The sequence below is a fragment of the Tursiops truncatus genome, chromosome 1, assembly GCF_011762595.2.
Source record: "Tursiops truncatus isolate mTurTru1 chromosome 1, mTurTru1.mat.Y, whole genome shotgun sequence".
In the NCBI taxonomy this organism is placed as follows: domain Eukaryota; kingdom Metazoa; phylum Chordata; class Mammalia; order Artiodactyla; family Delphinidae; genus Tursiops; species Tursiops truncatus.
This window is the reverse complement of record NC_047034.1, coordinates 4,993,676-5,021,198: the sequence shown is the minus strand read 5'-3', so window position 1 is coordinate 5,021,198 and position 27,523 is coordinate 4,993,676. Positions and strand designations below refer to the sequence as shown.

Here is a 27,523-nt window from a genome sequence, read left to right as displayed (position 1 = left end):
CTGGAATGTGCTTTTTTTCTGGTTAGGATTGGGATGTGAAGACTTGAAGATAGCAATATGTTTAAGACAATGCTCTTGTCAAGTTCATCAGTGATTTCCAGATTGCAAGATTCAGTGGTCATTTTTCAGTCCTCATCTGCCTTGACCTCTCAGCAACAGTTACCACAGTTGAATACGCCCTCTTCCTGAAAACTCTTTCCTCACTAGGCTTATGGGGTGTCACTCTCCCTTTGTTCTCTTTCTGTCTTACTCTTTTATCATCTCCTTTACCTCCACATGTCTGATGCTTAAGGGTTCAGTTCTTGGACCTCTTCTTCTCTCTCTAGATTCACTCTCTTGGTGATCTCTTCCAATCTTAGGGCTTTAAATGCCACATTTACACTGACAAATCCAAAATTACTGTGACTAGCCTAGAATGTCTCCCCTGAACCTCTATATCTAACTGCTGACTAGAAATTTCCACCTGGATATCTAATAGGGCATCTCAAATTTAATATGGAATCTCATTTCTCCCCCAAATCTGTTCCTCCTGTTTTCTTCCCCATCTCTGCAAATGGAAACTCAATGCTTCTAGTTACTTGGACCAAAAGCCTTGGAGAGCAACTTGCCCCAGAAAATCCTGGTTTTGGTTCTACCAAAACATTTCCAAAATCTGACCACTTCTCCCCATCTGCACCATGACCACTGATCCAAGCCACCATCATTTATCTCCTGAATTTCTGCAGTAATATCTCTACTTTCTTCGGGGTTCTGCTCAAATATTACCTTCTCAGAGAGTTCTTCCCTGATGACTCCATTTAAAATGACAGCTCCACTCCCTCCTGCAGGTCTTCCTAGTCCCTTTCTCTGCCTGAGTTTTTGTATATCAAAGAACCTATCGCCACCTGACATACTATATAACCTCCACCCAAATGGAATGTCAGCTTTAGGAGTACAAGAACTTGTGTTCCTACTATATCATCAATGATTTTGAAGGTCAGCATTTATTTTTATACTTCTCAAAGAGTTTTCTTGTGGTGATGCACATCGATAGCATTGCCACGTCAATGCATTAGAAATCTCTCTGTCCACAGGAAATGTTGGGTGAGTTCAGAACTCAGCTTTGCCCTAGTACTTTGTGCCCCATGCCTCTCCTTCACCCACCCAGGACCAAAGAAGGAAGAGTCCTCCTCTTCCTTTGTTCAGCTGCCTTGCCTCTTAATATTATTAGGGGTATCTTCCCAAAAGAGGATTTGCAAATCTAATTCTTGGTTTCTGTCCTTTACAAGGAACGGTTAGGTTTGATGCCATTTGTTTGAGCATGGCCCCAAATAGCAGCGATGACGATTGCTCAGTCTGCTTACATGTGTTGCAGGAAGAGCTCTTGCTTCCCAAATTTCTCCAAATCAAGTTGGAGTGCAGTAGTATCTGATATTCCATGTTTAAGCCCCACCTTTTTAGGGCAGTGAGGAAGAGGTTCAAAAGTTTATCGGTGCAGAAATCTTCTCTTTCTCTTTGTGATCAGTGAACTTCAACTATAAACTATAAACCAAAATCTAGTTATTTTCAGAATAAAGTAAACTCAGAAGTTCAGAAAGTCAGGGATGACTTTTCAAATTGTCATTCTATTGAATAAGCCTGTCTTGAACTTTTAAAAATATGAATGTGCATATATGTATATATATATATGCATTACTTGTGTGTCTTCAGATGTTTCCTCTTTGTCTCTCCTCCTCTATTAAAGCGTATGTGGCAGGCAGATTTGGCCAAGATGACTCCACTGGATATGCGGCTTTCCATCTTGACAAGAGCTACGGAGAGGCCTTCACGCTCTCCATGTTTGTTCGAACACATCGTCCATCGGGCTTGCTCCTAGCTCTGGAAAATGGCACTTGCCAATACATCCGTGTTTGGCTAGAGCATGGCAGACTAGCAATGCTAACTCCAGGTTCTCCCAAATCATTAGTAAAATTTGTTCTCAGCGATGGAAATGTCCACTTGATATCTTTGAAAATCAAGCCAAATAGAATCGAACTGTATCAGTCGTCACAAAACCTAGGATTTATTTCTGCTCCTACGTGGAGACTCCAAAGAGGAGATGTCCTCTACATTGGTGGACTGCCTGACAGACAGGAGACTGAAGTTAATGGTGGATTCTTCAAAGGCTGTATTCAAGATATAAGGTTAAACAACGAAAATCTGGAATTCTTTCCAAATTCAACGAGCAACGCAGCCCAAGATGCAGTTCTTGTCAATGTGACCCAAGGCTGTCCCGGAGACAACCTGTGTGAGGTAGGATTATTCATACCAACTATGTCCATATTGTGTGCTAAAAGTTTCATTTTATTAAATAGATAATTTATTATAACTGTTCTTTGTATGTGAATATGGTGTTACTGACCCACTAGCTGTAGAATAATGCTTCATCCATACTTTCCCAGCAGGACTCGGGGATTTATGTTGAGCCATGAAAGTGTGGCCTTGATCTTATTGCCATTATGGTCCATTTAACCAACCAAAATAACTACGTCTTCTACAACCAAATGACTTAAGAATAATTGTATTTTAATTCCCAAATTCTTAATGGCATCCCAGAGGTTTAACTGAATTAATTCATTTTGAAGATACCATTAACTTTATCTTAAATGCCCACCTACCATTGTTTTGAACATCTACTAAGTCAATAAGGAGAAAAAATCTGAGAGGTAACTTCCTTCTGGGAGTTGGATTTGAAATTTTCTGTAATATAATTACTCAGAGCCCATGCTTTACTTTGTATATTTTGTATGCTACTTCAATACGTGAATTTGTCAGCTCTGCATGAGCTTTCAGAGGAAAAGAAGGAAAGGCATTTTATCTGTTGAACATTTATTGAGCTCCAACTATTGCCATGTACTGGGCTTGCTTCTAAATACACAAAAATGAATCATTGTAGCATTACTATAGGGGCACCTCCAATGTGCCAGGTGCGATTTTCCATGGATCAATCCATTTCATTCTGTGGAAGGACTACCGTGCAAAGCAGGCATTTTTATTCTCTCCATTGATGTTATTTACAGAAAAGGAAATTGACGTTTAACAAGGTTGGGTCACTAGCCTAGATCACATGTTAACACTGGAATGGGCATAAATAAAGACGGAGCTCTCAGAAATTCCTTTATCAATACTTCCGTTTTGAACACTTTGTGAGAAACCTTGTGAGAACTCAAATTATGATACGCTTCTGATTCAGAGGCAGAGCTGGAGGGGAGATGGTGTCACTCCTCTGGGGACCCAAGTACCAACTTCCCTGTTTGACTGTTGATAGAATCTTGGACAACGAAAGGGACCTCGGTTTCCTCACCAGTAAAAACAGGAGGAAAAGTCTCTAACTCAAACTATCATTAGTGACAGTGAAAGTGCCTGGTAATTTATAAATTACAGAGAATATAATTACACCTTTGAAAATCCTCCTTGTGCTACAGGAGATCAGTATTGTATATTTTTCTTTATTTCCCTTTTCCTCTCTCTCGATGGTAGCAGTAAGTTTTATTCTATTTATCAGCCAATGGATATAAAAAGTTCGAAATGTAAATATGTAGGAAATTAGCATTCACAGATTAACAGGGTCTTTTCCATATTTAGTTGCCGGCGCTTCTAATGCCTTTGACTTATTGTCTGCTCAGCCCAACCCCTGTCACAACGGAGGCATCTGCTACTCCCTGTGGGATGACTTCTCCTGCTCCTGCCCTGCGAACACAGCCGGGAAAGCTTGCCAGGAGGTTCGCTGGTGTGAACTCAGCCCGTGCCCTCCCCGGGCCCAATGCCAGGGGCTGCCTCGAGGATTTGAATGTAAGTGCACTTCAAACTTATCACCATCCAGTTCAGCTGGGCATTTCAGTTGTTCCATGAGTCAACCCAGAAAAAGAATACAGACAACTCCAGCTCAGCAGAGAAATGTGTAGCTGCTTCTCCCTGCGCGAGTAGTGGTATAACAAACCTAATGGGAGTGTAATAAGCCAGAGTAGCCTCATCCTGCCCCTGGGTTTCTGAGTGGGAAACGGCGGTCATAGCAGCACCAAGCCTAGATCCTTGATCATTTAAGACTAATTTCTAGAGAAAGAATTAACCGGGTGATGTTTGGCTTTTCTTTTCTTGTTACTGGCAATACAGAGTGAAAGTGCCAGTGTGAGCACATTGTCATTGGTTAACTATGAGGCTTCTGGCAATTCATACGTCTCAGTAATCTAAAGCTTCCTCTGTAAGAAAAGGATAAAACGTCTACTTGATAAGTAGGTAACTATGGGTGTGTGTGTGATGATTATATGACCTCGTGTGTAGAGAGCCAAGCGCAGTAGGCACTCGATTGGTGTTGGCCATGAGTATTTCCCTCAATCTGAATGGTTTTCCTGCCCAAATTCAGTACTACTGAACACAATTTACCAAATGTTAGCAATTTGAATACTATCTTTACAATTTTGACAGGTCTACGTGGTAGCCACACTATTATTTATAGTATGTCTTTTCTTCTAGTTCAAATAATGCACAGTTCAGTCTATAGCCAACTGTCTATGTTCGCACTCAATTCTAATCTCTTCCCCTTGTTCAAAGATTTTGCTTCTGAAATTTTTCTCTCACCCGCCAGCATCATCAGTTTTCCCCTCAGTATATAAACATACTGTCAAATTTACTCATTACAAACTATTTCCCTTGATATCCCTCCCATCCCCACCAGCTACCATCTCATGTTCCTGCTTCCTTTCTTAGTGGGAGAAACCCTCTAAGAGTTGTCCTCAATGTGCATCCGATGTCTTTCTGTCCAGTGTTCTTTGACCCCGGCAGTTAGCTCCCATGCACCATCACCATCTCTACCCTGAACTCTGTCAGCCCAGAGCTTCACAAGGGCCTCATCCCTCCATTCCCTTTTCTACCCAAGTGCCCTCTTCCCTGGCTTTACTTTTCTTCATGGCTCTAATCATCCTTGGATGTTTTGTTACACAGGTATTTGTTCACTTGTTCATCATCTTTTCCTTGATGGAATATAAGTTTCAAAAGGGAAGGAGATTTTCTGTCTGGTTTCCCACGTTACTCTTAGCACTTAGAATAGTACCAAACATGTAGGAGGTTGTCAGTAAATATTTGTTAAATAAATATATATTTTTCTTCAATTTAGCTCAGTATTTTCACTTAACTGCTCTAGACTTAAATTACATTATCTGCATACAATTAAAAAAATACATAAAATACCTTGGAAAACACTGCACTAAAATAATGGTCTGGAGCTAGGCGTTGACTGACCTGAGGCCCAAATCAACAACCAAGCCCCAAAGTGACTGAGAATGAGAATACAGTTACTTTTATGTTTCTGTATTTTAAAATCATATATCAAAATGGTATGTGAAATGTATTGCACAGTGTATATACTTGGGGGGCAGTTTCTAAAAGAATACACATACTCTTATGTTTCATATTTAAGAAATAATATGCTACACACATGAATAAAGCTTGATGAATTTGCGTAAAGAATGAGATCAGGCCTCTAATATGACACAGAACTTTAATGGCACCTTTTCCGTTTTTCTGCCCTCTGAATTGCTTGTTTAAAATAGTTTACTACTTATTAATTTTACTGTTAATCTTTTGACAGAAATACTAAAGTTCTCAGTCCCAGTTATATTCTACAATGGGGTTTAAATCATTTTGAACATTTTCACGGGGAAAAAAAGAATAGGGTTTCTAAAAACAGTGGTGGTCCAAGAAGCATACCCTGGGTGCGTACTGCCCTCCGTCTCCACATAAAGGATTTGGATGCCCCACGTCAGAAAGGCGTGAATGATCTTCACTGCTACTGCATGGCCACTACAGAAAGTGGAAAAAGCTTGCCTCGACCTTTCAAAAAGTCTCAGTAACATTTTTTTAATTATGACTTATCTTAAGGGAGAAAATGTAAATTAGTAGGAGGGGTGCAATTTTCCTAACCGGTAGGTATAAACCCTAGCATTCACTTTTGCTATTTTGTATAATTTTCATTTGATGTGACCTCATGACACTATTGTATTTATTTCTAGGGAGATGTGTTGGGAAGATAGTTCTGCTAGAATAACATACTCTTGAGAGTATAGCTCGTGCATGACCCCGAGTTTGCCCTTAGTACTTAATCATTTCTATCTCTGTATCCTATCCGAAAACAGACAATTAAAAACTACAACCCACCTTAGACACAGGTGTGTTTATTATGATAAAGTTCCCTGAAGAAAAGGCAAAGTATAAATGTTAACGTGCACTGCGGTTTTTACTCAGATCACAAGAAGTGATTTCCATGTGCTCAGTCGGTCAATGAAACTAGTTTATACAGCATGACAGACAGTATTCTTCCTTCAGGAGTTGGAGGGCTAATGAGATTTGTCATGTTAACATTTATTCAGAAACATGTAATGAGACACTTCTTGCTCTTTTCCTGCCTAATCCCAACCCCAAATTTGCTGGGAAAAAACACCACAGTCAAAAGCAATAAAATCAAGTGAAATGTTAATCCAGTCAAATGATACATTTGAATGATACCCTTGAATTTACTCCTGCTGTGGTTTCTAATCATTATCTCACTTTTCAGAATTAAGGATTGAGTTATTTTTATAGATTATTCATTTAGTAATATTTACTGAGCACCTGTTTTCTGCCAGGCAATGTTCCCTGCATCGGGTTTAGTGAGAACCTAGACAGAGAAGTTCCGTGATCTCGTAAAAGCTCATGTTCTAGTGAGGAGAGACAGACAAGGAACAAGTAGGAAAGTTAACAGTATAATTTCAAATAGCTACAAGATGCTATGAAGAAAATAAAGCTGAGTAATTAAAAAGAGAGTGGGTTGCGGGGGGTGGGGGGAAACATTTTCACTTGGATAGTTGGGGAAAGCATCTCGGAGGAGGTGACATCTGAGCGCATATTTTGTTGAGAAAGAGTCCGGTATGGGAAGATCGGGGGCCAATATTGTGTCTAAGCAACCGCAAATGTAAAAGGCCTGGTTTGGGAACAAGCTTGGCGTCTTCAAAAAATAGCAAGAAGTTTTTGTGGCTGTAGTACGTGCATGAGGAAGGGTGGCAGGAAATGGGATTGGAGAGTTAGGGGTCGGGTCACATAAACTCTGTCCGCCATGTTTAGGATTTAGGAATCCTTTCTAGATGTGATGGTAACCATGGAGGTGTTGAGCTAAGGCATGGTTGGTACATTGCTCTGCAGCGCAATAGAAGCCAGGACACTGAGAAGTGGTTGGAATAGGCTGTATAATAAAGTGTTCGAGGTTGGGTGTGGTGACCCACACATGAGGTAAAGACAGTGTCTTGAGGTCAATTTCTACTGAAAGCCGGAAGATAATGAGAATAGAGAATTGACTGCTGGATCAGTAACACAGAGGTCACCATGACCTTGACAAGAGCGGTTTCAGTGATGTGATGGGGAACAAGGCTGAAGGTATTAAAAAGAAAATGGAGGATGAGAAAGTTGAGACAAGGTGAATCTAAAACTATGTGGAGAAGTTTTGCTGGAAAAGGAACTAGAGAAATAAGAAAGCAACAGGGTAGAGGGAGGTCAGGGTAGTGCTCTTGGATCTTGCCTGTGTTTTTATTTTTTAAGATTGGAGCAATTACAGCATATTCTTATGCTGATGGGAAGCAACAGAAAGGGAGGGAAAATGATGATGCAGAACAGAAAGAGATTATTACGTCTAGAAGTAATATCTAAAAAAGGTGAGAATGAAACGGACCCAAGGCGTGACTGGGAGAGTTGCCCTTGGATGTGTGCTGGAGCACCTACAGTTTCCCACCTGAGTAGGGAAAACCCACAGTAGGAATACACGCACAGCACTGCTGACACCTGATATGCGGGGGTCCCCCCACCAAGCAATTCTGCTACAGTAGCTGGGTGTCCTACGGGTCATCTCAATTTAATTCAACTCTGACACTATCCGCCCAGACATAGTGTCAGATCTCACAGGCTAAGGGCTCAGTCCCACTAGAAGACCCCCCACTGCACTTCAGATGCCAATCGCAAGCCCAGGTTGTCACCTGTGCTCCTGACCGATCAGCTATAAATCTGAGGCTCCCACGACCCCCGCCTCGGTTCAATGAATTTGCTAGAGCAGCTCACAGAACTCGGGGAAACCCTTAATTGTTTACCATTTTATTAAAGGATATGATAAAGGTCCCAGATGAACAGCCAGATGAAGAGATACATAGGGCCAGGTCTGGGAGGGTCCCCAGTGTAGGAGATTATTTCCCGAGGAGTTGGGGTGCATGACCGTTCCAGTGTGGGTATGTTTAACAAGTTGGAAGCTCTCTGAACCCCATGCTTTTGGGATTTTATGGAGGCTTCCTTATGTAAGCATGACCAATTATTAACTCCATTTTCTGCACTCTTCCTTCTCTAGAGGATGGGCTGGGGCTGACAATTTCAAGCTTCTAATCATGACTTAGTCTTCCTGATGACCAGCCTGCATCCAGGCTCCACCTAGGAGCCCACCCAGAGTCGCTGTCTCATTAGAACAAAGATGCTCCCAGTGCAGTGCTCTTATCACTTAGGAATTTACCAGGGTTTTAGAAGCCCTGTGTCAGGAACCAGGGGCAGAGAACAGGAGATCTTTTTTCTATTATTGTACAGATGAGAATAAGGACAATGCATCCATTATAACAAATGGAAAGCAGAGTGGATCCAGATTTGTTAGGTTTACAGATTAGGTGGGAAACTGAAGCAGTTCTTCTTTCTCCTGTTTTCTCAGGAAAGTAACAAAGGAGATCATAAACAGAAAGGGTTCGATATTTTAAGAGATAAAGCAAGCTGTGAACGAGTGATCTTGTGGAATTGGAAAAACAGTCTAATAGAAAAATGCAATAAGATTGCCCAAAAGTGCTGTGGTCCCATGTGGTCACATGTATGCGGGCGTATATTAGAGCAGAGGGTACGGTAGTATAATTTTGCCCAACCACAGGATGCTACTTGGAGTTAGGCACAGATTGGTGACTCAGCACATGACTGGAGTTTGCCAGGTAGTAAATCAGTCATTTAGAATGCTACTTTTAAGTGCCTCCCGGTCAGCTTACTCAGAAGCCAGACTCCACTGTTAATTAACTGTGTCACTTGAGGCCCAGCTTATAGCTAGACTTGTGAGTTCTTTGTGCTCGATTTCTTTATGTGCAAAACGGGTAACCAATGCTTTATTTGTGGGAGCAGCTGTAAAATAACATTAGAAGGTACTGCATTTCAGTGGAAAAGAAAGAAATGATTTGGGTTTTGGCATCTGACCACCCAAGTTTGACATTCTGGCTTAATTATCTATTAGCCACTTGACCGTGAGAAAATTACTTAACCTCTGTGAGTCTCACTTTCTTCTTCTGTAAAATAGAGATGATAATAACAATGAACCTACATTCGAGAACTTCATATTAAAAATAATATAAAAGCGACTAACAGAGTGCCTAGCCTGTATCATACAATCCATACATGACGGTAGTAACGTGATGATCATTAAAGGTACTTAGGCAAACATTACAGATTTAGTAAAGTTGCTGATTGGCGTTGCCTTCTCTCTTTAGGTATCGCAAATGCTGTTTTTAATGGACAAAGCAGTGAGATATTATTCAGGAGCAATGGGAATATTACCAGAGAACTCACCAATATCACATTTGGTTTCAGAACAAGGGACGCAAATGCGATCATATTGCACGCAGAGAAGGAGCCTGAATTCCTTAATATTAGCATTCGGGATTCCCAGTTATTATTTCAGCTGCAAAGTGGCAACAGTTTTTACATGCTGAGTCTGACAAGTCTGCAGTCAGTGAATGATGGCGCGTGGCACCAAGTGACTCTCTCCATGACAGACCCACGGGCCCAGGCTTCCAGGTGGCAAATGGAAGTGGACCAGCAAACACCTCTTGTGACCAGCGCAGTGGCTACTGGGAGTCTCAGCTTCCTGAAGGATGATATAAACATTTATGTGGGTGAGCGAGCTAGTGACAACACGCAGGGCCTGCGAGGGTGTCTAAGTACAATAGAAATCAGTGGCATTTATCTCTCTTACTTTGAAAATGTTCATGGTTTCATTAATAAACCTCAGGAGGAGCAGTTTCTCAAAATCTCTATACATCCAGTGGTTACTGGCTGTTTGCAGTTAAACGCCTGCAATTCCAACCCCTGCTTGCATGGAGGACATTGTGAAGACACGTACAGTTCTCATCACTGCACCTGTCCCGTGGGATGGTCAGGGGCACACTGTGAACTCGACATTGATGAATGCCTTTCAAACCCCTGTATCCATGGCAACTGCTCCGACAGAGTTGCAGGCTATCGCTGCAGGTGTGAGCCTGGCTACACCGGTGTGAACTGTGAATCAGATGTAGACAATTGCCAGAGTCACCTGTGTGCAAACGGGGCCACCTGCGTCAGTGACACCAGTGGCTATTCTTGCCGCTGTCTAGGAAATTTCACAGGGAAATTCTGCAGGTGAGCATAATATCCACATAAAGTGTGTTTCGAGCTGTGTTCTACATCTTCAAACTGGAAAGCTCTCTGCCCAGGTATGAACATACAGGCTGTGCTGAGCAGGGGGTGACAGTCAACGGCCATCACAGTTTGGTCTTGCGAAGACAGGATCTCACCTGCTGGCATGTTCTACAAAGAGGAAGGGCAGGGTTTGGACCAGACTTTGAGCAAAATGTTTTCTCAGTCATCTCTGTTAGAATGTCTCAGGAACTACAGCCCCAGAGTCTGACAGCCTTAAGGCCTCAGGAAACAAATACATTTACAACAAATGCAAGAGCTGAATTTTAGTATTGTTGGAGGAAGCATGACTCCTACCCCTAAGAGAATACTCTGGGGTATTTCAGGCAGGTAAACTCATATAATTCTGAAAAGACTATGTTAAAGTATAATTTCAAAAGGGTGAAATCATGACTCTCAGAATGAACGTTTTGATGACTTTGTCATTAATTAATGAGGGAACCAGTAAGACAAAAATCAAAATGTCAAAGGATAATCTAATCATATACATAAATATGTCCATATAATATATATACACACTTGTAAATAGGGATGAATTTACCAATAAATGCAAAATTTTTTAATAGCCTATAGGGCAACAAAATTAGTACTTGAACCACACTATTTCTACAGTGTGACAATGGACTGTATCACTTCAAATTCATTTGCACTTCAATGAACAAGATCCATTAGTATTACTATAATTTTCTACAACTTACAGAGTTGTGAACTAGCTTGGTAAAGAAAACCTGAGTCATACACATTAGAAAAATCAGATAATCTTAGAGGGTCTTTTATATAACACCCAGCATTCCACTGAAAGAATACCCAGTGATCTCTTTTGCCCATTTCAAAGCATTTCACAGTTTTTTCTAAAACTATAAAGCTTAGTTCTGGCAGTCACATCCGTTTCATGTAATATAAATAGAAACAGGAATGAATATTTTCCTGCCAAGTCACACTGCTTTAGTATTTCTATGTAAGTAGAATTCATTATTGTTTTTATAACTTATACTTGTTTTGAATTCACTAAACAATTGAGTTGTTATAGGCACGTGAGACGGTTATTTCTAGCAAGCAATAGATTCCAGAATGTGGACAGGAAGGCCTGGAGTTGGCTGGCAGCCTGCAGACATTACACTAATTCAGAAGTGGTACCTTAACTGGATGAATCTCCTAGTAGACAGAATAGGTAGCCACACGTGTAAGAAGATGTATTTGTCTCCATAACATTTATTGCTGTTCAGAGTCTGTGAAGGCATGACACAGGGTTAGGTGCTGAGTGTTGACATTCCAATAAAATGTCACTTCTCATGAGTTAACCAACTCATTGGCCAACAGGTAATCTGAATGCTTAAAAGCAAAAGACATTCAGGATCAAAATTAATAGTACTGCCATGGTGACTTTGGATAAGTAAAATAAACAAATATGCCCCAGTAACCAGTGCTCCAGTATCTTTTCTGCCTAATTCATCAAAGTCACGTTTTCAAAGATTAAAGTTTTGATTCAAAAGTACTTTGTAATGAGGTTCAAAATTGTGTATTAACATATGATGTATACAAAGCTTCATATTTGCATTGCTAATTGACCTCTTTCAACGCTGGTTGACGCTTTTGGCTCCTTTGAAAAGTCCTTAGGGTATTTTCTTTTTTTTTTTTTTTTTTACATCTTTATTGGAGTATAATTGCTTTACAATGGTGTGTTAGTTTTATACATATACATATGTTCCCATATCTCTTCCCTCTTGCATCTCCCTCCCTCCCCCACTCCCTATCCCACCCCTCCAGGCGGTCACAAAGCACTGAGCTGATTTCCCTGTGCTATGTGGCTGCTTCCCACTAGCTATCTACCTTACGTTTGGTTTAAAGTCGAATTGATTAGCTCTTGTGGGAAGAGACACATATAGACCGGTTTCTCCATATAGACACATATAGACCGGTTTCTCCATATTAGCTGCAGCACGCACAGCAGGACAAATTAAATTCATCTGATATTTCCTGAATATTAACTATGTATCCAGTTCCATGCATAACATGCACAGTGGGTCGAAGGACCTGAACACCATAAAATCTTTTTAACCAGTCCCTTCACACCACTGGATTTTATCACACAGTAAAGTTCTGCTTAGCTTCTAACAATTTGTTCTGCCCCTTATAAGGATTCCTTAATATATACAGCTCTGTTGATAAACGAAAGAGCCAAGCTCAGAATTCACACGTGGTCACCACTGAGTGCCGTGTACAAACCTCCTGGACAGCACATGGCTTGCATTCTGCTGAGCTGTGAGTTATTAGATGGGGGCAGCAAGTGTTGGCAGGGCAACTGGAGTTCAGCTGTGAAAGGCAATGGAGAAATCACATGAGGGCTTGGGTACCAGAGTCCTGTCCTTTCTTTCCTGGCCTTTATAGAGATGCAATTTTCCTCTGGCCCTAGCTATAGCAAGTTTCTTTCCAGCGCTAAATTTATTGCCACCCCCCACCCCCCAGCATAGATCTTATCTCACGAATGAACACTGGGTAGCAGTGGAAGATGGATAGCCATGCTCCGAAACAGCGCAGCCCTCCAGCAGGAGCTGTGGACTGAGAAGGTGATTCTGGAACAAAACAGCACAGTTAAGCATTCGTGGCTCAGCCAGACTGAGTACCTAGTTAGTTTGGCATTGACTATATACATGAACTTTTCTAAAACGTTTTCATAAATGAAATGAGCAAGGTGAACAGTGTGGCTGTTACTTTTCTCTCTAGATACACCAGATTACCCTCAGCGGTCTGTGGGAATGAGAAGACCAACCTCACGTGCTATAACGGCGGCAACTGCACAGAGTTCCAGGGTGAAGTAAAATGTGTGTGCTGGCCAGGTTTCACTGGGGAATGGTGAGTCACAGCAGAGCTTTATAGGAGAAAAGCCTGGGCTGAACAACAGCGAGATTATGCAAAGTTTATTTCTCCTCTAAATTTTCATCTCAGTTCCCATAGGAAATCTGTGCTGAAATATAGGTCCGGACAGAGACAAATAATAAAAAAGAAGAAAAATTACAGTTTAGGTCAAAATCAAGAACACTTTTTTAGCCGAGACTTAACTAAGGAAATATGTCTTCGAAAACAGTAAAATGTGATATTGTTTTTTTAGAGGTACTTCTGGATGCGTGTTTCTGTCCCACTAACTCTAGTACGTGATGTAGACACGGTTGTTGGTGAAGGTAGAATGTAATAAACCTTAAAGATTGCCCCTAGAATTACCTTCAACCCTAAAAGTATACACACTTTATCCAGATGAATCTACCTTTCCCAGAGAAACCCTTCAGCTCTGCTGTACCCAATGGTATGGGGTTGATCGCTGGCTGGTTTCGGTCTGTGACTTGCTGAACATGCAGACAAATTTGCATATGCATTTGACTGGCCGAGGTGAGGGCAAGTGCAAGAAGGTGCGTATTCCGTAGCTTTTATCGGATTCCCAAGGGGATCAATGTTCCCAGAATGGTAACAAACTGGGGCTCTACGAGGTAGAGATACTATAACAGCAGGTAACAGATACGCAGCCATTTTTTTCTAGTGCTATGCCAGGCACCGGACAAATTGTTATTATTGTTAGTGTTATTATTGTCTCTAATTGTTATTATTTCCATTTTGCATTTGTGTAAATGGAAGCCAAGAGGTTAAGTGACAGGTCAGGTGCCAATCCAGACACGTGCTGCTGCAAGGTCGCACTGCCTTCAAAGCCTCTGCTCACCTGTAGATGTGCTAGCATAAATGTATGACTAAATCTTTACTTGCAACACTTAAAAGAAAAGGGAAAGAGTTCTCCTCCATCTCATATATCATGCAGGGTAAGATAATACTGATCTCTGATCAAACTCCCTCCGAACAAATTAGATCAATTCAAGTCCAACACGTTGGACAAAGAGATCTTGACTGAATTAATTTTCCCCAAAAGAGTAGTTAATAAAATAATGGGTATATTTTTGCTCCACAACAACTAGAGTTTGGATTAATTTGAATTTTCTTTTTTTCAACCAGTTCTTTGGGCACCACAGAGATACAGCTCTTTCGTCACGTTTACAAAACAGCAGGCAATCTTGGCCACACCTGCATTTTTCCCTTCCAACATTCAATGATAAGGCTAGCTAGCTCTTGCCTTCACGGCTTGTTTTCAGTGGCTGGCTCTAAGCAGCACAGGCAGTCCGAGTATCCACGTGCACGGAGTTGTGTAGCCTAGAGTCACGTTCCACTTTTCATTGCACCATATTATTAACCCAGAGACCATTCGGTTGGCCTCCAATCCCACATATATCAAAAACACTGCAAAGATTTTCTTATCCTAAAGTTTGAACAACACTTCAACTATATATTTAAGTGCTGGTTACTTCCAGCCTTCAATGTCACCATTTAATGCTTAATGGCACATTAATGTTTAATGGCCAATGCACAGAACTCATTCAAAGCCTTGGCTTATTTTTCTCCACTACTCACACCTTATTCCTATTTACAACAAACATTTCCCTCTCCTCCAACGTTTATTTGTTTTTTAAAAAAAGGAAGGTATCTGGCATTTAAATTCAAATTGTTGACTTGAAATGTGGTAAGAAAAGGAAGCTCAGCATTTCTGTTCCTCTCCCAGGAGTCTTTTCATCCGGATAAACTTCTCTACTGAAAATGGATTTCTAAAATAGTGAACACATGTTCCATGGATTCTGTGCTTTCACAGTCCTTCTCCATCATTAGTTAATTCACTGGATGCCAATGGATTTATTTGTTTTGATTTTCTACCTATTAATAACCGCTAATGAAAGCTCCAATAATGTTTATAATGATTGTGTGTATATTGTGCACTGTTCAGCTCAAAAGAGAAGTAGATAAGAAACAGAGAAAGAATAGCTGGAGGAAAGCTAGAAAATACTGGGCAGTCTCCCAAGGCCTGGGGGGATGTGACTTCCATAAAGTCCAAAGATATTGCAAAGCTGTCCTCTAACAAATTGCCTTCTCTTCTGTCGGGTTAGACCTCCAGCTCTGTGCTGTCACCCTGGCAGGTTGTACATGATGGATGCTGTGAACACTCTGGCCCACCCAGGGCAGGGAGTACTTGGCAGGCTCCCTCGAGCTGCCGAGTTATGCTCCGGTCTAATCAGAGGAGTCTCCTTCCAGCCCAGAAGCCTAAGCCAAAAAAGGAAAACAAAATGTCTCAGCTATGCTTGGTATCTAAGGGGATAAGGAGCTGTTTTTCTGGGAAGAAATCTTTTTCCCTTTATGCCTTGGGTTGGCCCTGCCCAACCTACCACCTCATCCCTTCAGTTTGAGCCTAGGGATTAGTGGATGACCCAGGCACGCACGCTTACCTCTTAGGAGGTGAGGAATGAAAAATTGTTTACAGTGGACTTCAACCTTGTGAGCTGCTCTATAGAGATTCCCAAAGCTGAGGTTTTGTATGAATTTCCCAAAGTAAGAAAGACGCCTCAGTTACCCGTCTATCCCAAGGCCTAGCAGGGGGTTTGGCACATGGTTAAGTGCTAAATAAATATCTACTCAATGAGTGATTGGGGAGTGATTGAATAAAACACGTAGTAGTTCATGGAAAATTAGGGGGGAAATGACAGTGTCCCAGGGAAGAGGAAAGTTTCTGTTTACCTTAGAATTGATATCACTTGTTTTTGGAAAATTTGGCTTTTGAAAATCATTCTCCCTGAGCATGCAAATATTACACTTAGCTATGAAACTGATTTATTAGCAAGTGCAAGCTTCTATTATCTCTTTTGGCTTTTTGTTAAAAATGGGTTTCCCAAGGATAATAATCCCAAATCTCTCAGAATAAACCAAATACATTTTTCTGTTTCTGAGGGGCTTTACCCCTTCGCCTGGGGGCACTGATGCATCAGAACCCTCACAGCTGCAGTGGAGGTCTGCTCTGTAGATGCTAGGTCGAAAAACTACAGCTCACTCTCCTGGTCCTCGTGTACCCCAATAAACTGAACTTTTATAAGGTGGCAACGACACTAACACTCTTGAGGGAGAAGTTGACTTATGCATGGCCCCATTTTGTCTTGGTTTCTAGATATTTGCACCTGTTTTCTCTTTCTAATTAACTGTGTATGCATCTGTGTGTGTGTGTGTATGTGTGTGTGTGTGTGTACAAATTATTTTCATTAAAAGAAAAATTTGTGAAAGGAATTTTGAAGATTATCTCCCACATTATCGAGCATATACAACAAAGGGCATGGGGATTGGTCAATTACACCACGCTGGTCTAGGTGAATCAGGCCAGAGTTCTCCCTCCCCATTCATTTCACAGCCAATTTATTGAACTGGGGCCCGGGTTTCTGCTGTTTCCGTTTTCAAGGTGTGAAAAGGACATTGATGAGTGTGCCTCCGATCCCTGCCTCAATGGAGGCCAATGCCACGACTTGCTGAACAAGTTCCAGTGCGTCTGTGATTTGGCCTTCGCCGGCACGCGCTGTGAGCTGGACGTAAGCGGCCTCTCCTTCTATGTCTCCCTCCTGCTCTGGCAGAACCTCTTCCAGCTTCTTTCTTACCTCATTCTGCGCATGAATGATGAGCCCGTGGTCGAGTGGGGTGAACAGGATGATTATTGACGTACCTGTGAACATTCCCAAACTTTAAAGCCATGAATTTCAAGAGATGCCTTGAAATAAAAACCATCTTGAAAATCAAAATAAATTCAAGGACTATTTTAAGCATATTGCAGGCACTTTATGAGTATGTCAAATATTTACCTATTCCGGCTCTAAATGTAAAACAGAATTGTTGTTCTTAATATGAGCAGAAACATCTCACTGTTGCGAGTATTTAGTACAAATGTGCCATCATTCTTAGCGCTTCTGTATTTGAATGACCACTGCAGTAAGAAACAACTTTCTCCCACACCCCATTCTTGTGTGTGCTTTTACAATATAAGTTGCCCTCATCTGCCCTCATCCTCAGTCATTTATGTTCTTTCATTCCTATCTATTATTCATGACATGACAATTTGAAAATTACTGATTAAACTTTTTGTATCCATCTATGCTCTTATACAAGCTGTTCAGATGAAGTGTTGCCAGTTCTCTGGTAAGTTAAAAATATATATAAAGAGAAAGTGGGAAATTCCATGAAATCCCTCAAAATCTAGAAAGAAAATTTTCTAATACAATTGGTATCAATTCTCAAGTTATATACCTCACCAGTATAATTTACAATTCCATAAAAACCTTCCTTCCTCAGAAAAAATGACAGATAAAACCTTTCTCCATTTTTTTCCTGCAATATTTTCTATACAAGTAATAACTTTTTGTTAATTGCTTACAGATTTATGAGCTTATCGACATTTCTATCAAATGGACTAATCTCAATTGCTTTTCAATGCATATTCAATAAAGAAATAAGCATTATTGTATATGCATACACTAAAAATGTAAATTATAAAGCTTGAATTTCTTGGAGGCATATTTTTCTAAAATTTGCAAGTAAATTTATCCTCTTCAACTATCTGAGAACAAAAGCATAGTACCTATTATAATCAAAGTATATTTGGCATTATGACTTTTTTAAGAAATAAATACCTGAAATGACAGATCTACAAAGTAAATTAATAAGGTATGCAAAGATTAATATATTCTTGCTTAGAGTATATAAAATAGTAATTAGAAAATAACTTTATTTGCTAATATTTTTATTGCTTCCACACTGCATGTTATCATTTATGCTAAATATCCTTGTGTGGATATACCTTCCAAAGGAGCCATTATTTGTGTTCATTTAAAGGGAAACTAATTTGATCCTATGAATTAATTTAGAAAGCAACTATAATAACAATGGCCCACCAAATATCATTTTGTAAATGTGTTTGTGTCTTTAGGAGCTGCCCTGGTTTGAAAATATGAGGGTAATTTATCCATTGGGTGATATCCAATACTCATTTAGTCCCAATTGTTTTAAGAAACTTGTTTTTCTTTGGAAATAACCAAGGTAAACTTAACTATACCATGAAATCAAAATTACAAAGTAGTATACTATAAAAGAAAAGGAAATATCTTCAGTTTTATTTTTCAACAATAATAGAAGATTTTATGCAGCAAATTTATCCTGTGGATTGCTAGCAGGCACTTAACTGGGAGAGTCTCATGTTGAAGTCTTTCCTTTCTACTCCCTGCTCCCCTCGCCTCCACACAGTATGTGCCATCCTGCCATCTCAGCTGATCTGTTCCAAAGCTAGATTTCATGGCAAGAGACGTGGGGAAAACCTTCCCATCAATATTTGCATTCCCTTATTATCTGAAGTAAGCATAAAATTGATACAGCCAAAGACCACATGTACAGTTTTCACATTTGCTCCCATTGGGCATATCCATAATTATATACTTACAGGTCATTCCAAGTGTAACATGTTTCCTTCCAAATATATTTAAGAATCACTCACCATCTCTTTCTCTGTACAATTCTGATGGCTCTGTTGTCACTGTAATTGTCAGTAGTTGCTTTTCTGTTTTCCGATGTCTTGTCATAGCTGACTTAAAAACACTCCCTTTTCTCTGTCTTCTTATTTTCAATTGCATTGTGTGTGACTATGGCTTTTGCACATTTGCACAGAAAAATAAAACCATTGTTTCTGTATCTCTACTCCTCATCCTCTGATAACTGTCTTCATTTGGCTTGACTGTGTCTTGCACGCTAAGATGTCCACAAGCCAGGCGCGCGCACACACACACACACACACACACACACCCCCCACATAATGAACACAGAAGTACCTGTGCTGATCACCCTGAATTGTGGTCTCTTTCCCCAGATGTGTTACTGCAGGTAAACACCTGCGGCAGTCAAGGTCAAAGTTCCATGTATTCATACTTTCCCTCTGTGGCAGGTATTCCTCTAGTTGTAATTCTAGTATTGATGACATCCTCAATTATTCTTACTATTGTTTGCATCGTCCCCACCAGAGCTAGCCATAGTTAACTTGGCTCTGAGGAGGGGCCATCTCACCTGAGTGACAGAAATTCACACAAACTCCTCTGGACCCCATTTCTGAAGCATAGCCTATAGTAGTTGAATTTTAAATTTTTTTATTTTGTTCTTTTTTAAGGTTCAACATTTGAACTAAACAAGGCTATATCTCTGTCTTTGGCCATGCCTCTTCCTTCTGTGTGTGTGTACATGAGGAGTGGTTTTTATCACCCTCCTTTTTGGAGAACAGGGAAGCTGAGAAAACAGGGAAGTTGGGAGAAATTAGTGTTTTGACAGCACAGAAAGACAAATTCACTTAACACTATCAAGAACCTTCTCTGTGCCAGGGACTGTGATAAACCTTTTATAAATACATATTTTTTTCAATATAAGGGCAACCAATATCTCTCACTTTCCAAATTCTTCACTAAATTGTATTTAAAGATCCTTTTGCCATGTCTGAGTTTTAAAACAGAAGTTATTCAGCTTTAATTTTGCAAAATTTAAATGGAGCCTCTTCTAGAAATGGTTATACATAAAATTTGAGTTTAGTGATTTAGGAAGAAAACCAGTGAAAGAAATACGAAAATTATTCTCAACTACCAAAATTATTACTAATGTGGACTAATTTCATTTCTCTACTTTACTCTTTTGATTTATTCAACAAATATCTGATGAATACCTACTATGTGCTGTGCCCTGGACTAGGTACTGAGAATACAACTGTAGATTAGACACAGCACTTGCCCGCAAGTTGAGGGTCTTGTAGAGCAGGGGTCCCCAACCCTGGTACCAGTCCACAGCCCGTTAGGAAGCCGGCTGCCCAGCAGGAGGTGAGCGGTGGACAGGTGAGCTGAAGCTTCACCTGCCGCTCCGCATCGCTCACATTACTGCCTGAGCCATCCCCCCGTCGCTGGCATTACTGCCTGAGCCATCCCCCTGCACGCCCCCGCCTCCGGGGTCTGTGGAAAAATTGTCTTCCACAAAATGGGTCCCTGGTGCCAAAAAGGTTGGGGACCGCTGTTATAGAGGATGTAGGTCAACAGAGGAGGAGAGTTCCTGGGTCCGTGTTAGGATGGAACTTAGTGCCGGCTCTAGAGGAGCACAGAGGAGGGGCATTTTTGCCCAGTCTTAAAGGCAGAAGGTCAAAGAAAGTCCCAAAGCCTAAGGGGAGATTCAAAGGCGAACAGACATGAGGTTGTGTCAGGAGGGCTGGAATAGCAGGGGGCATGTCAGCAGAAGGGGCTGCAGCGGTGTGCAGTGTGGCCATGTGAAGTTGGCGGGGGTGGGGGCCGGGGAGGGCGGAGTAAGCCTGAGGCTGCAGAGTCAGCGGAAGTGAGTCCTTGGAAGCCGTGTCAGGGACCTAGGCTTTTCTTCCTAAGAGCAATGGAGAGTCTTTGATAGGGTTCAAACAGAGAGGTGACATGATTACGCTTGCACTTTAGAAGATTACTTGGGCTTCTAAGGAGAAAATGGATTCAAAGCAGGGCAAGACTGGACCCATAAAGACACATTTAGGAGGCTGTTGCAGCGATACAGACAAAAGGGCAGGGCACTTTGAGCTACCTTCTATAGTGAAACGGGATGTAGAGAAAGGGCTTCATTTAACAAAGTTTCAAGCAGTAAGATCTTATGATTGTTTGGGAGAAGCTGTAGATCTGAGTACGTGAAAAGTTAAATTTGGTGAATCTTATTTTTTAAATTTTTGTTAGTTGAATAAATGAATACATGTAAGTTCAATGGATTATCCAAGTACAATTATTAGTTAGTGTGAATATTCCAGTCTGAAGTTCAAGAAACATGGCAAGCTGGGAGTATACATTTCGGAGCCTTATTATAGATCTATTGAACTTTTGTATTTTATTCTCCATATCTGTATTATTTTTTGTATTTTTGAATTTTGTTCACTTGTATTTTTTTTAGTATTTTTCCAGCTTTGTTGAGATATAATTAACATATAACATCCTGTGAGTTTAGGGTGTCCAGTGTGTTGGTTTGAAACACTTGTATTTTGCAAAATGATGACCACCTTAGCATTAGCTAACACCTCCATCACATCACATGATTACTATTTCTTTTTTGTGGTGAGAACATTTAAGATCCTCTCTCTTAGCAACTTTCAAGAATACAGTATTATTAACTATATATGGTCACCGTGGTGTACATTCGATCCCTGGAACTTATTCATCTTACAACTGAAAGTTTGTACCCTTTGACCAGCATCTCTCCATTTTCCCCACTCCTCAGCCCCTGGCAGCCACCATTCTGCTCTCTGCTTCTTTGAGTTCAACATTTTTAGAGTCCATATATGAGTGAAATCATACAGTGTTTGTCTTTCTCTGTCTGACTTGCCTCACTTGGCATAATGCCCTCCGGGAGAGGCCACCGTAGTGAGAAGCCCGCGCACAGCAACGAAGACCCAACGCAGCCATAAATAAATAAATTAATTAATTTTTAAAAAAAGAATATATTTTTTGATACAATAATCTACTATGCTGCTTCCTTTGAAACTGAAAGACTAACACCATCAGTTCTTCCTCATTCACCCTCTGAAAGGCATCTTTATCATCCATAGCAAGAACGGACTGGGCCTGGATGCTTGTCCTGTTCTTCACATGCTTTTGAGAGCAAACTTTGCGGTTGGCATTGCTCTGCAGTCAATCAGTTTCAGGCAAGATCTGTAATTGAATCAAGGCAATAACCGGGGGAAAAATAGAGCATCTGGGAAAGTTTATTTGGGTGGTGTTTTTCTTTTTTAACTCTTATGGTAAAATCATGATGTTAGAAAAATATTCCATTGTAAGTGTAGGGTGTCCTCTAAAGGAATATTAAGATAATTCTCTTTCAGTCATTACACGGAAGTACATGACACTGAAATATTAGACAGAACCACGTGAAATTGCATATTTTGCAAACATGGCAACTTCATATTGTTTTACCTATTACATGAGAAGGGCCTGATAAGTGCCAGGATGCTTCTCCTAAATTTGGAATTATTAATGCAGAACAGAGAATCAAAGAGTTAAAAAGTTCTCATAAACCATCTAGTCCAACTTCTTTCTATAAAAGATGAAGAATCTAAGGCTCTGAGAGGGTATGCCTTACTTGATGTCTATTCATGTCCTTCCCTCCTTTTTTAATTAGCTTTTTTTTTTTTACTACTGAGTTGTAGGAGTGCCTTACATATTCTGAATATTAATCCCTTATTAGAAAGAGAGTTGGCAAGTATTTTCTTGGAAATTTCATAGGTTGTCTTTTCACTCTGTTGTTTGTCTCCTTTGCTGTGCAGAAATTTTTAAGTTTGATGTCGCTCTACTTGTCTATTTTTGCTTTTGTTGCCTGTGCTTTGGGCATTGTGTTCATGAAATCATCGCCAAATCCTATGTCAGAGGTTTTCTCCCCTATGTTTTATTCTAAGAGTTTTACAGTTTCAGGTCTTATGTTTAGGTCTTTAATCCACTTTGAGTTCGATTTTTGTGTTTGGTGTAAGATAGAGTCTAATATCAGTTTTTTGCACATGGATTTCTGGTTTTCCCAGCACCATTTGTTGAGAAGAGACCATCCTTTCCCTGTAATGTATTCTTGGCACCTTTGTCAAAGATCAGCTGACTATAGATCCAAGGGTGTATTTCTGGGCCCTCCATTCTGTTCCATTGGTCTATATGCCTGTCTTTATTCTAGTACCATACTATTTTGATTACTTTGTAGTATATTTTGAAATCAAAACTTGTGAGGCCTCCAGGTTTCTTTTTTCTCAAAATTGTTTTGGCTACTCAGGGCCCTTTGAGATTCTGTATAAATGTTAGCTTTTTTTTTTTTTTCTGAAAAAAATGTCATTGGGAATTTAATAGGAATAATATTGAATATGTAGATAGCTTTAAGTGATATGGACATTTAAACAATATTCTTCCAATCCATGAACACAGGATGTCTTCTCATTAACTTGTGTCCTCTTTCATTTATTTCATTAATATTTTATAATTTTCAGTGTACAAGTCTTTCAGCTCCTCAATTAATTTTATTCCTAAGTGAATTATACTTTTGGTGCTATTATACATAGGGTTGTTTTAATAATTTCCTTTTCTAATTAGTTGTTCATTGTTAGTGTATGGAAATTCAACTGATTTTTGTGTGTTGATTTTGTATCCTCCAACTTTGCTCATTTTGTTTATTAGTTTTACAAGTTATTTGTGGAGTTTTTACAGTTTTCTACATATAAGATGTCATCTACAAACAGACAAATTTTAGTTATTTCCAATTTGGAAGACTTTTATATCTTTTTCTTGTCTAATTGCTCTAGCTCAGACTTCCATTACTATGCTGAATAGAAGTGGCGAGAGTGGGAATTCTTGCCTTTTTCCAGATTTTAGAGAGAAAGCTTTCAGTTTTTCACCATTGAGTATGTGGTCTTTTCATTTATGGACTTTATTGTGTTGAGGTAATTTTCTTCTATTCCTAGTTTTTTGAGTGTTTTTATCATAAAATGGTATTGAGATTTGTCAAATGCTTTTTCTGCATGAGTTGAGATGATCATGTGATTTTTCTCCCTTTATTCTGTTAATGTGGTGTATGACACTGATTAATTTCATATGTCAAACCATCCTTGCATCCCTGGGATAAATCTAACTTGATCATGGTGTACAATCCTTTTCATATGTTGTTGGATTTGGTTTATTAGTATTTTGTTGTGGTTTTTGCACTGACGTTTAGCAAGGATATTGGCCTGTAGTTTTCTTTTCTTGTGGTGTCTTTGTCTGGCTTTGGTATGGGGTCATGTTGATCTTATAAAATGATTTTGGATATGTTCCCTCCTCTCCACTTTTTTGGAAAAGTTTGAGAAGAAATGGAGTCAATTCTTTTCTTTATTTTTATATTTTAAATTTTTAAATAATAATAATTATTTTTTTTGGCCACAGTGCACAGCATGTGGGATATTTGTTCCCTGACCAGGGATCGAACCCGCACCCCCTGCACTTCATGCATGGAGTCTTAACCATTGGACTGCCAGGGGGGTCTGGAGTTAATTCTTTTTTAAATGTTTGGTAGAATTTACTAGTGAAACCATCTGGTCCTGTGGTCTTCTTTGGTGGGAGGTTAAAAATTGTCACATTTTCGGGCTTCGCTGGTGGCGCAGTGGTTGAGAGTCCACCTGCCGATGCAGGGGACCCGGGTTCGTGCCCCAGTCTGGGAAGATCCCACATGCTGCAGAGCGGCTAGGCCCGTGAGCCATGGCCACTGAGCCTGTGCGTCCGGAGCCTGTGCTCCGCAATGGGAGAGGCCACAACAGTGAGAGGCCCGCATACCGCAAAAAAAAAAAAAAAAAAATTGTCACATTTTCTACTACTTACATTAATAACTCTAGTTTCTCCCCCTCATAATCACGCTAAGAGGCATTATTATCTTTATTTAAAGATAAATAGAGACTTAAAGAGGTTACCTGAATTGCTCAAGGCCAAATATATAGGAAACATCAGAGCTTGGGTTCATCAGAGTCTTCCATTTCTCATGCTAAAGAAAGGTTTGAGATTACCAATTAGGAAGGGGATGTAGTGATAATTAGCAGGAGTTCCTTTGTTATTGTGGTCCAAATTGGCAAAAATAAAAAATGTTAGCCATCATCAAGAATGGTTTTGAAAACCAAACAGGAACTTCTTTCCAATTCAACCCTGAAACTTTGGTGCCTATGACTGTTTGCGACACCTCTAGAAAGAAAAGGGCGGTGACTGTGTAATAGAAGACAGGGGATTTGAGGAGTGGGCAGATGGGTCTAACAACAAAATTCCTCTTTATTCTGGCTAAATGAAGAGTCTGAACATTCATGTAAATGAATAGATGGCCTGATTGAGGGAACCTGTTCAGAAAGTCCCAGATTTTCAGGGTGGGAACCATTCATTGAAACACAGTAAATCTAGCAAGTGATAGGAAATTCTTCTTTATGCTAATAAACTTAAACAAAATTCATTAACTTAAGAGAGCAAAACAGAAAAGAAAAATAAACTCGGCAGGGACTTGGGGTTGTTTGTGGATGACAGAGTCATGCACGGTTTCTGAGAGGATTAGGGTTGTGTTTGATCCAGAAGGCTGATGTCAAGGGTGACGCCAACCGGCCCACATCCTCGGGCTCCTGATGGGAACAGAGCACTGGCCAAGGGCACAGCATCTTTCTCTGAACAGCAGTCTCTCTGGGCTCTCCATTTGACTTTCAGGAAAGAGGCACCCAGAATGACATTCTCTTCAAATCACAGTTTTAAAAAGCCCCGTCACTTTTCACTGAGTTTCCGCTAATTAGCATTCAGGAAGGAGTAAATATAGCACTAACACAGGAAAAGGTTCTTAAATGTTATTTTGATGTATCTCAATCACTGAAATCAGGTCTGATTCAGTTCACTAATCTGTTTTCCTTTCATCTTTTCACACATTATTAAGATTTCTGCTTCACCAACTATAATTAATGCCCTTCATTTCTTAATGTGAGGTCATCGCCACCGGCTTCACAGAAATCATGTAACATAGAGTTTCACCTTCAGAACACATTTCTTCATGTCAGAACACATTTCTTCATGTGTCCAAAGTAGAACGGAAACCAGCGATAGGGAGCAGGGCTCCTGGATTGCAGGCGTAAGTGAATTAATTGGTTGGTGTTAAATCACAGACAGCAGAGGGAAATAAGCAGGTTGAAGTCTGCCGCTGAGTTGACTAGCTAACCAAATCATACAGCTTTTTGGCTACCTGTCAAATCAGTTCTCATCATTAAAAAAAAAAAAAAAAAAAACTCCCTGAAGTGATCCTTGACTTTTGCTACAATATTGGACTTCGTGGAAACTGATTTCTAAAATCAGCTATTTACCCATTCATCCACCATTATCAAGGGTCTGCTATAAACAAGGCTCTGAGCCAAGCTTGGTGAGAAACTAAAATAGACGCAAAAGACACGCTCCTGCTCTGAAGAGCTTGGACTAAGGGAACTGGGTGACTTCCACGTATAGCTCCACCCACACAGTTCTCCAATTCTGTAAACCATGGAGATATTTGAAGTGAACGTAATGTCGTGTGTTGGTTATGACACGGATGAGTGTACTACTTATTGTTCAACTGGGATACTTTGAGAGGGAAAGGAAGCACTATTCATAATTACATTGGCACAACAGCCTGAACTGACATTGTTCTAGGAAAACCGAGACACATCCTAGTTATTCCCCCCGGAGAAGCATCATCTCTACCTGACACACTTCCGTTCTCTTCAGAATGTCACTGAAGTCGATCACAGATCATTTTAGAACTCAGATGACCACGTTACAAACCAATTAACTTCCCAGAATGACTCAAAGTGAATAATGAAGTTGATTGCATCTTGTTATCGTTTTCTTGAGTTATTCCGCTTGCTTTTTACTCAAGAAAAACTTTTGGCATTGGTTCCATCTATTAAAAACAGAGTTGTGATCAACAAAACTGAAGACTACTATTATGCAAGTGAATATCATGATGTCGTCTAGTTCAACATAACATGAATTTAGTTTCTCCTAATTTTTCTTTTCAAAAATGGAGTGTGTAAATTCTCATACAGTATGGATTTTCTTCTCGACTGACTTATACTGGCTTTAGGAAAGGAGGCTGCAGCTCACTGAATCCATTGCTAATCTTTTTTGGGAGAGCCAAAAACTAGGCACACTCTAGGAGATTTCATATGTGAACAAATTTAAATATCAAGATACCTGACTTGAAATTCGTACTTGTTTTAACTTTATTTTTCCTTGACACTTTTGTGACTCATAATGTATATTTATGGGTTATATGTATATTATTTTCCCAACCTTGATAAAAATAGAAAAATTCTTTCCTTCTAAAAAGGCATAAGGATCATGGCTATTATCTTCTTCTCACATTGTAATGACTGGACCACAGATTATTTCACGTGGGGTGGAAATCTATTGGAGACTAACTGTATAGAGGAAGAAAGCACCGTATTAAATATAACTCCTCCAAAAACAAACAGGCTATTTGCAAAGAAATATATTTGATCATTTGGAAAGCATATTCATGATTGTTTCATTGTCTACCTGACTTTAATTTAGTTGCACATCAATCTCTGAATAATATTACTCCCACCCAC

At 40.0% G+C, this 27,523-nt stretch overlaps 1 protein-coding gene across 1 annotated transcript in view; it reads left to right on the top strand.

Moving 5' to 3' along the window:
- CRB1 (crumbs cell polarity complex component 1) overlaps positions 1-27,523 on the top strand; it is a 267,592-nt gene that overhangs the window by 219,306 nt on the left and 20,763 nt on the right. The window contains exons 8-12 of the mRNA XM_019920459.3: positions 1,724-2,271; positions 3,645-3,810; positions 9,540-10,446; positions 13,228-13,356; positions 16,814-16,940. Of these exons, the coding sequence (XP_019776018.1) occupies positions 1,724-2,271; positions 3,645-3,810; positions 9,540-10,446; positions 13,228-13,356; positions 16,814-16,940 (1,877 nt within the window). The remainder of the gene's footprint in view (positions 1-1,723; positions 2,272-3,644; positions 3,811-9,539; positions 10,447-13,227; positions 13,357-16,813; positions 16,941-27,523) is intronic.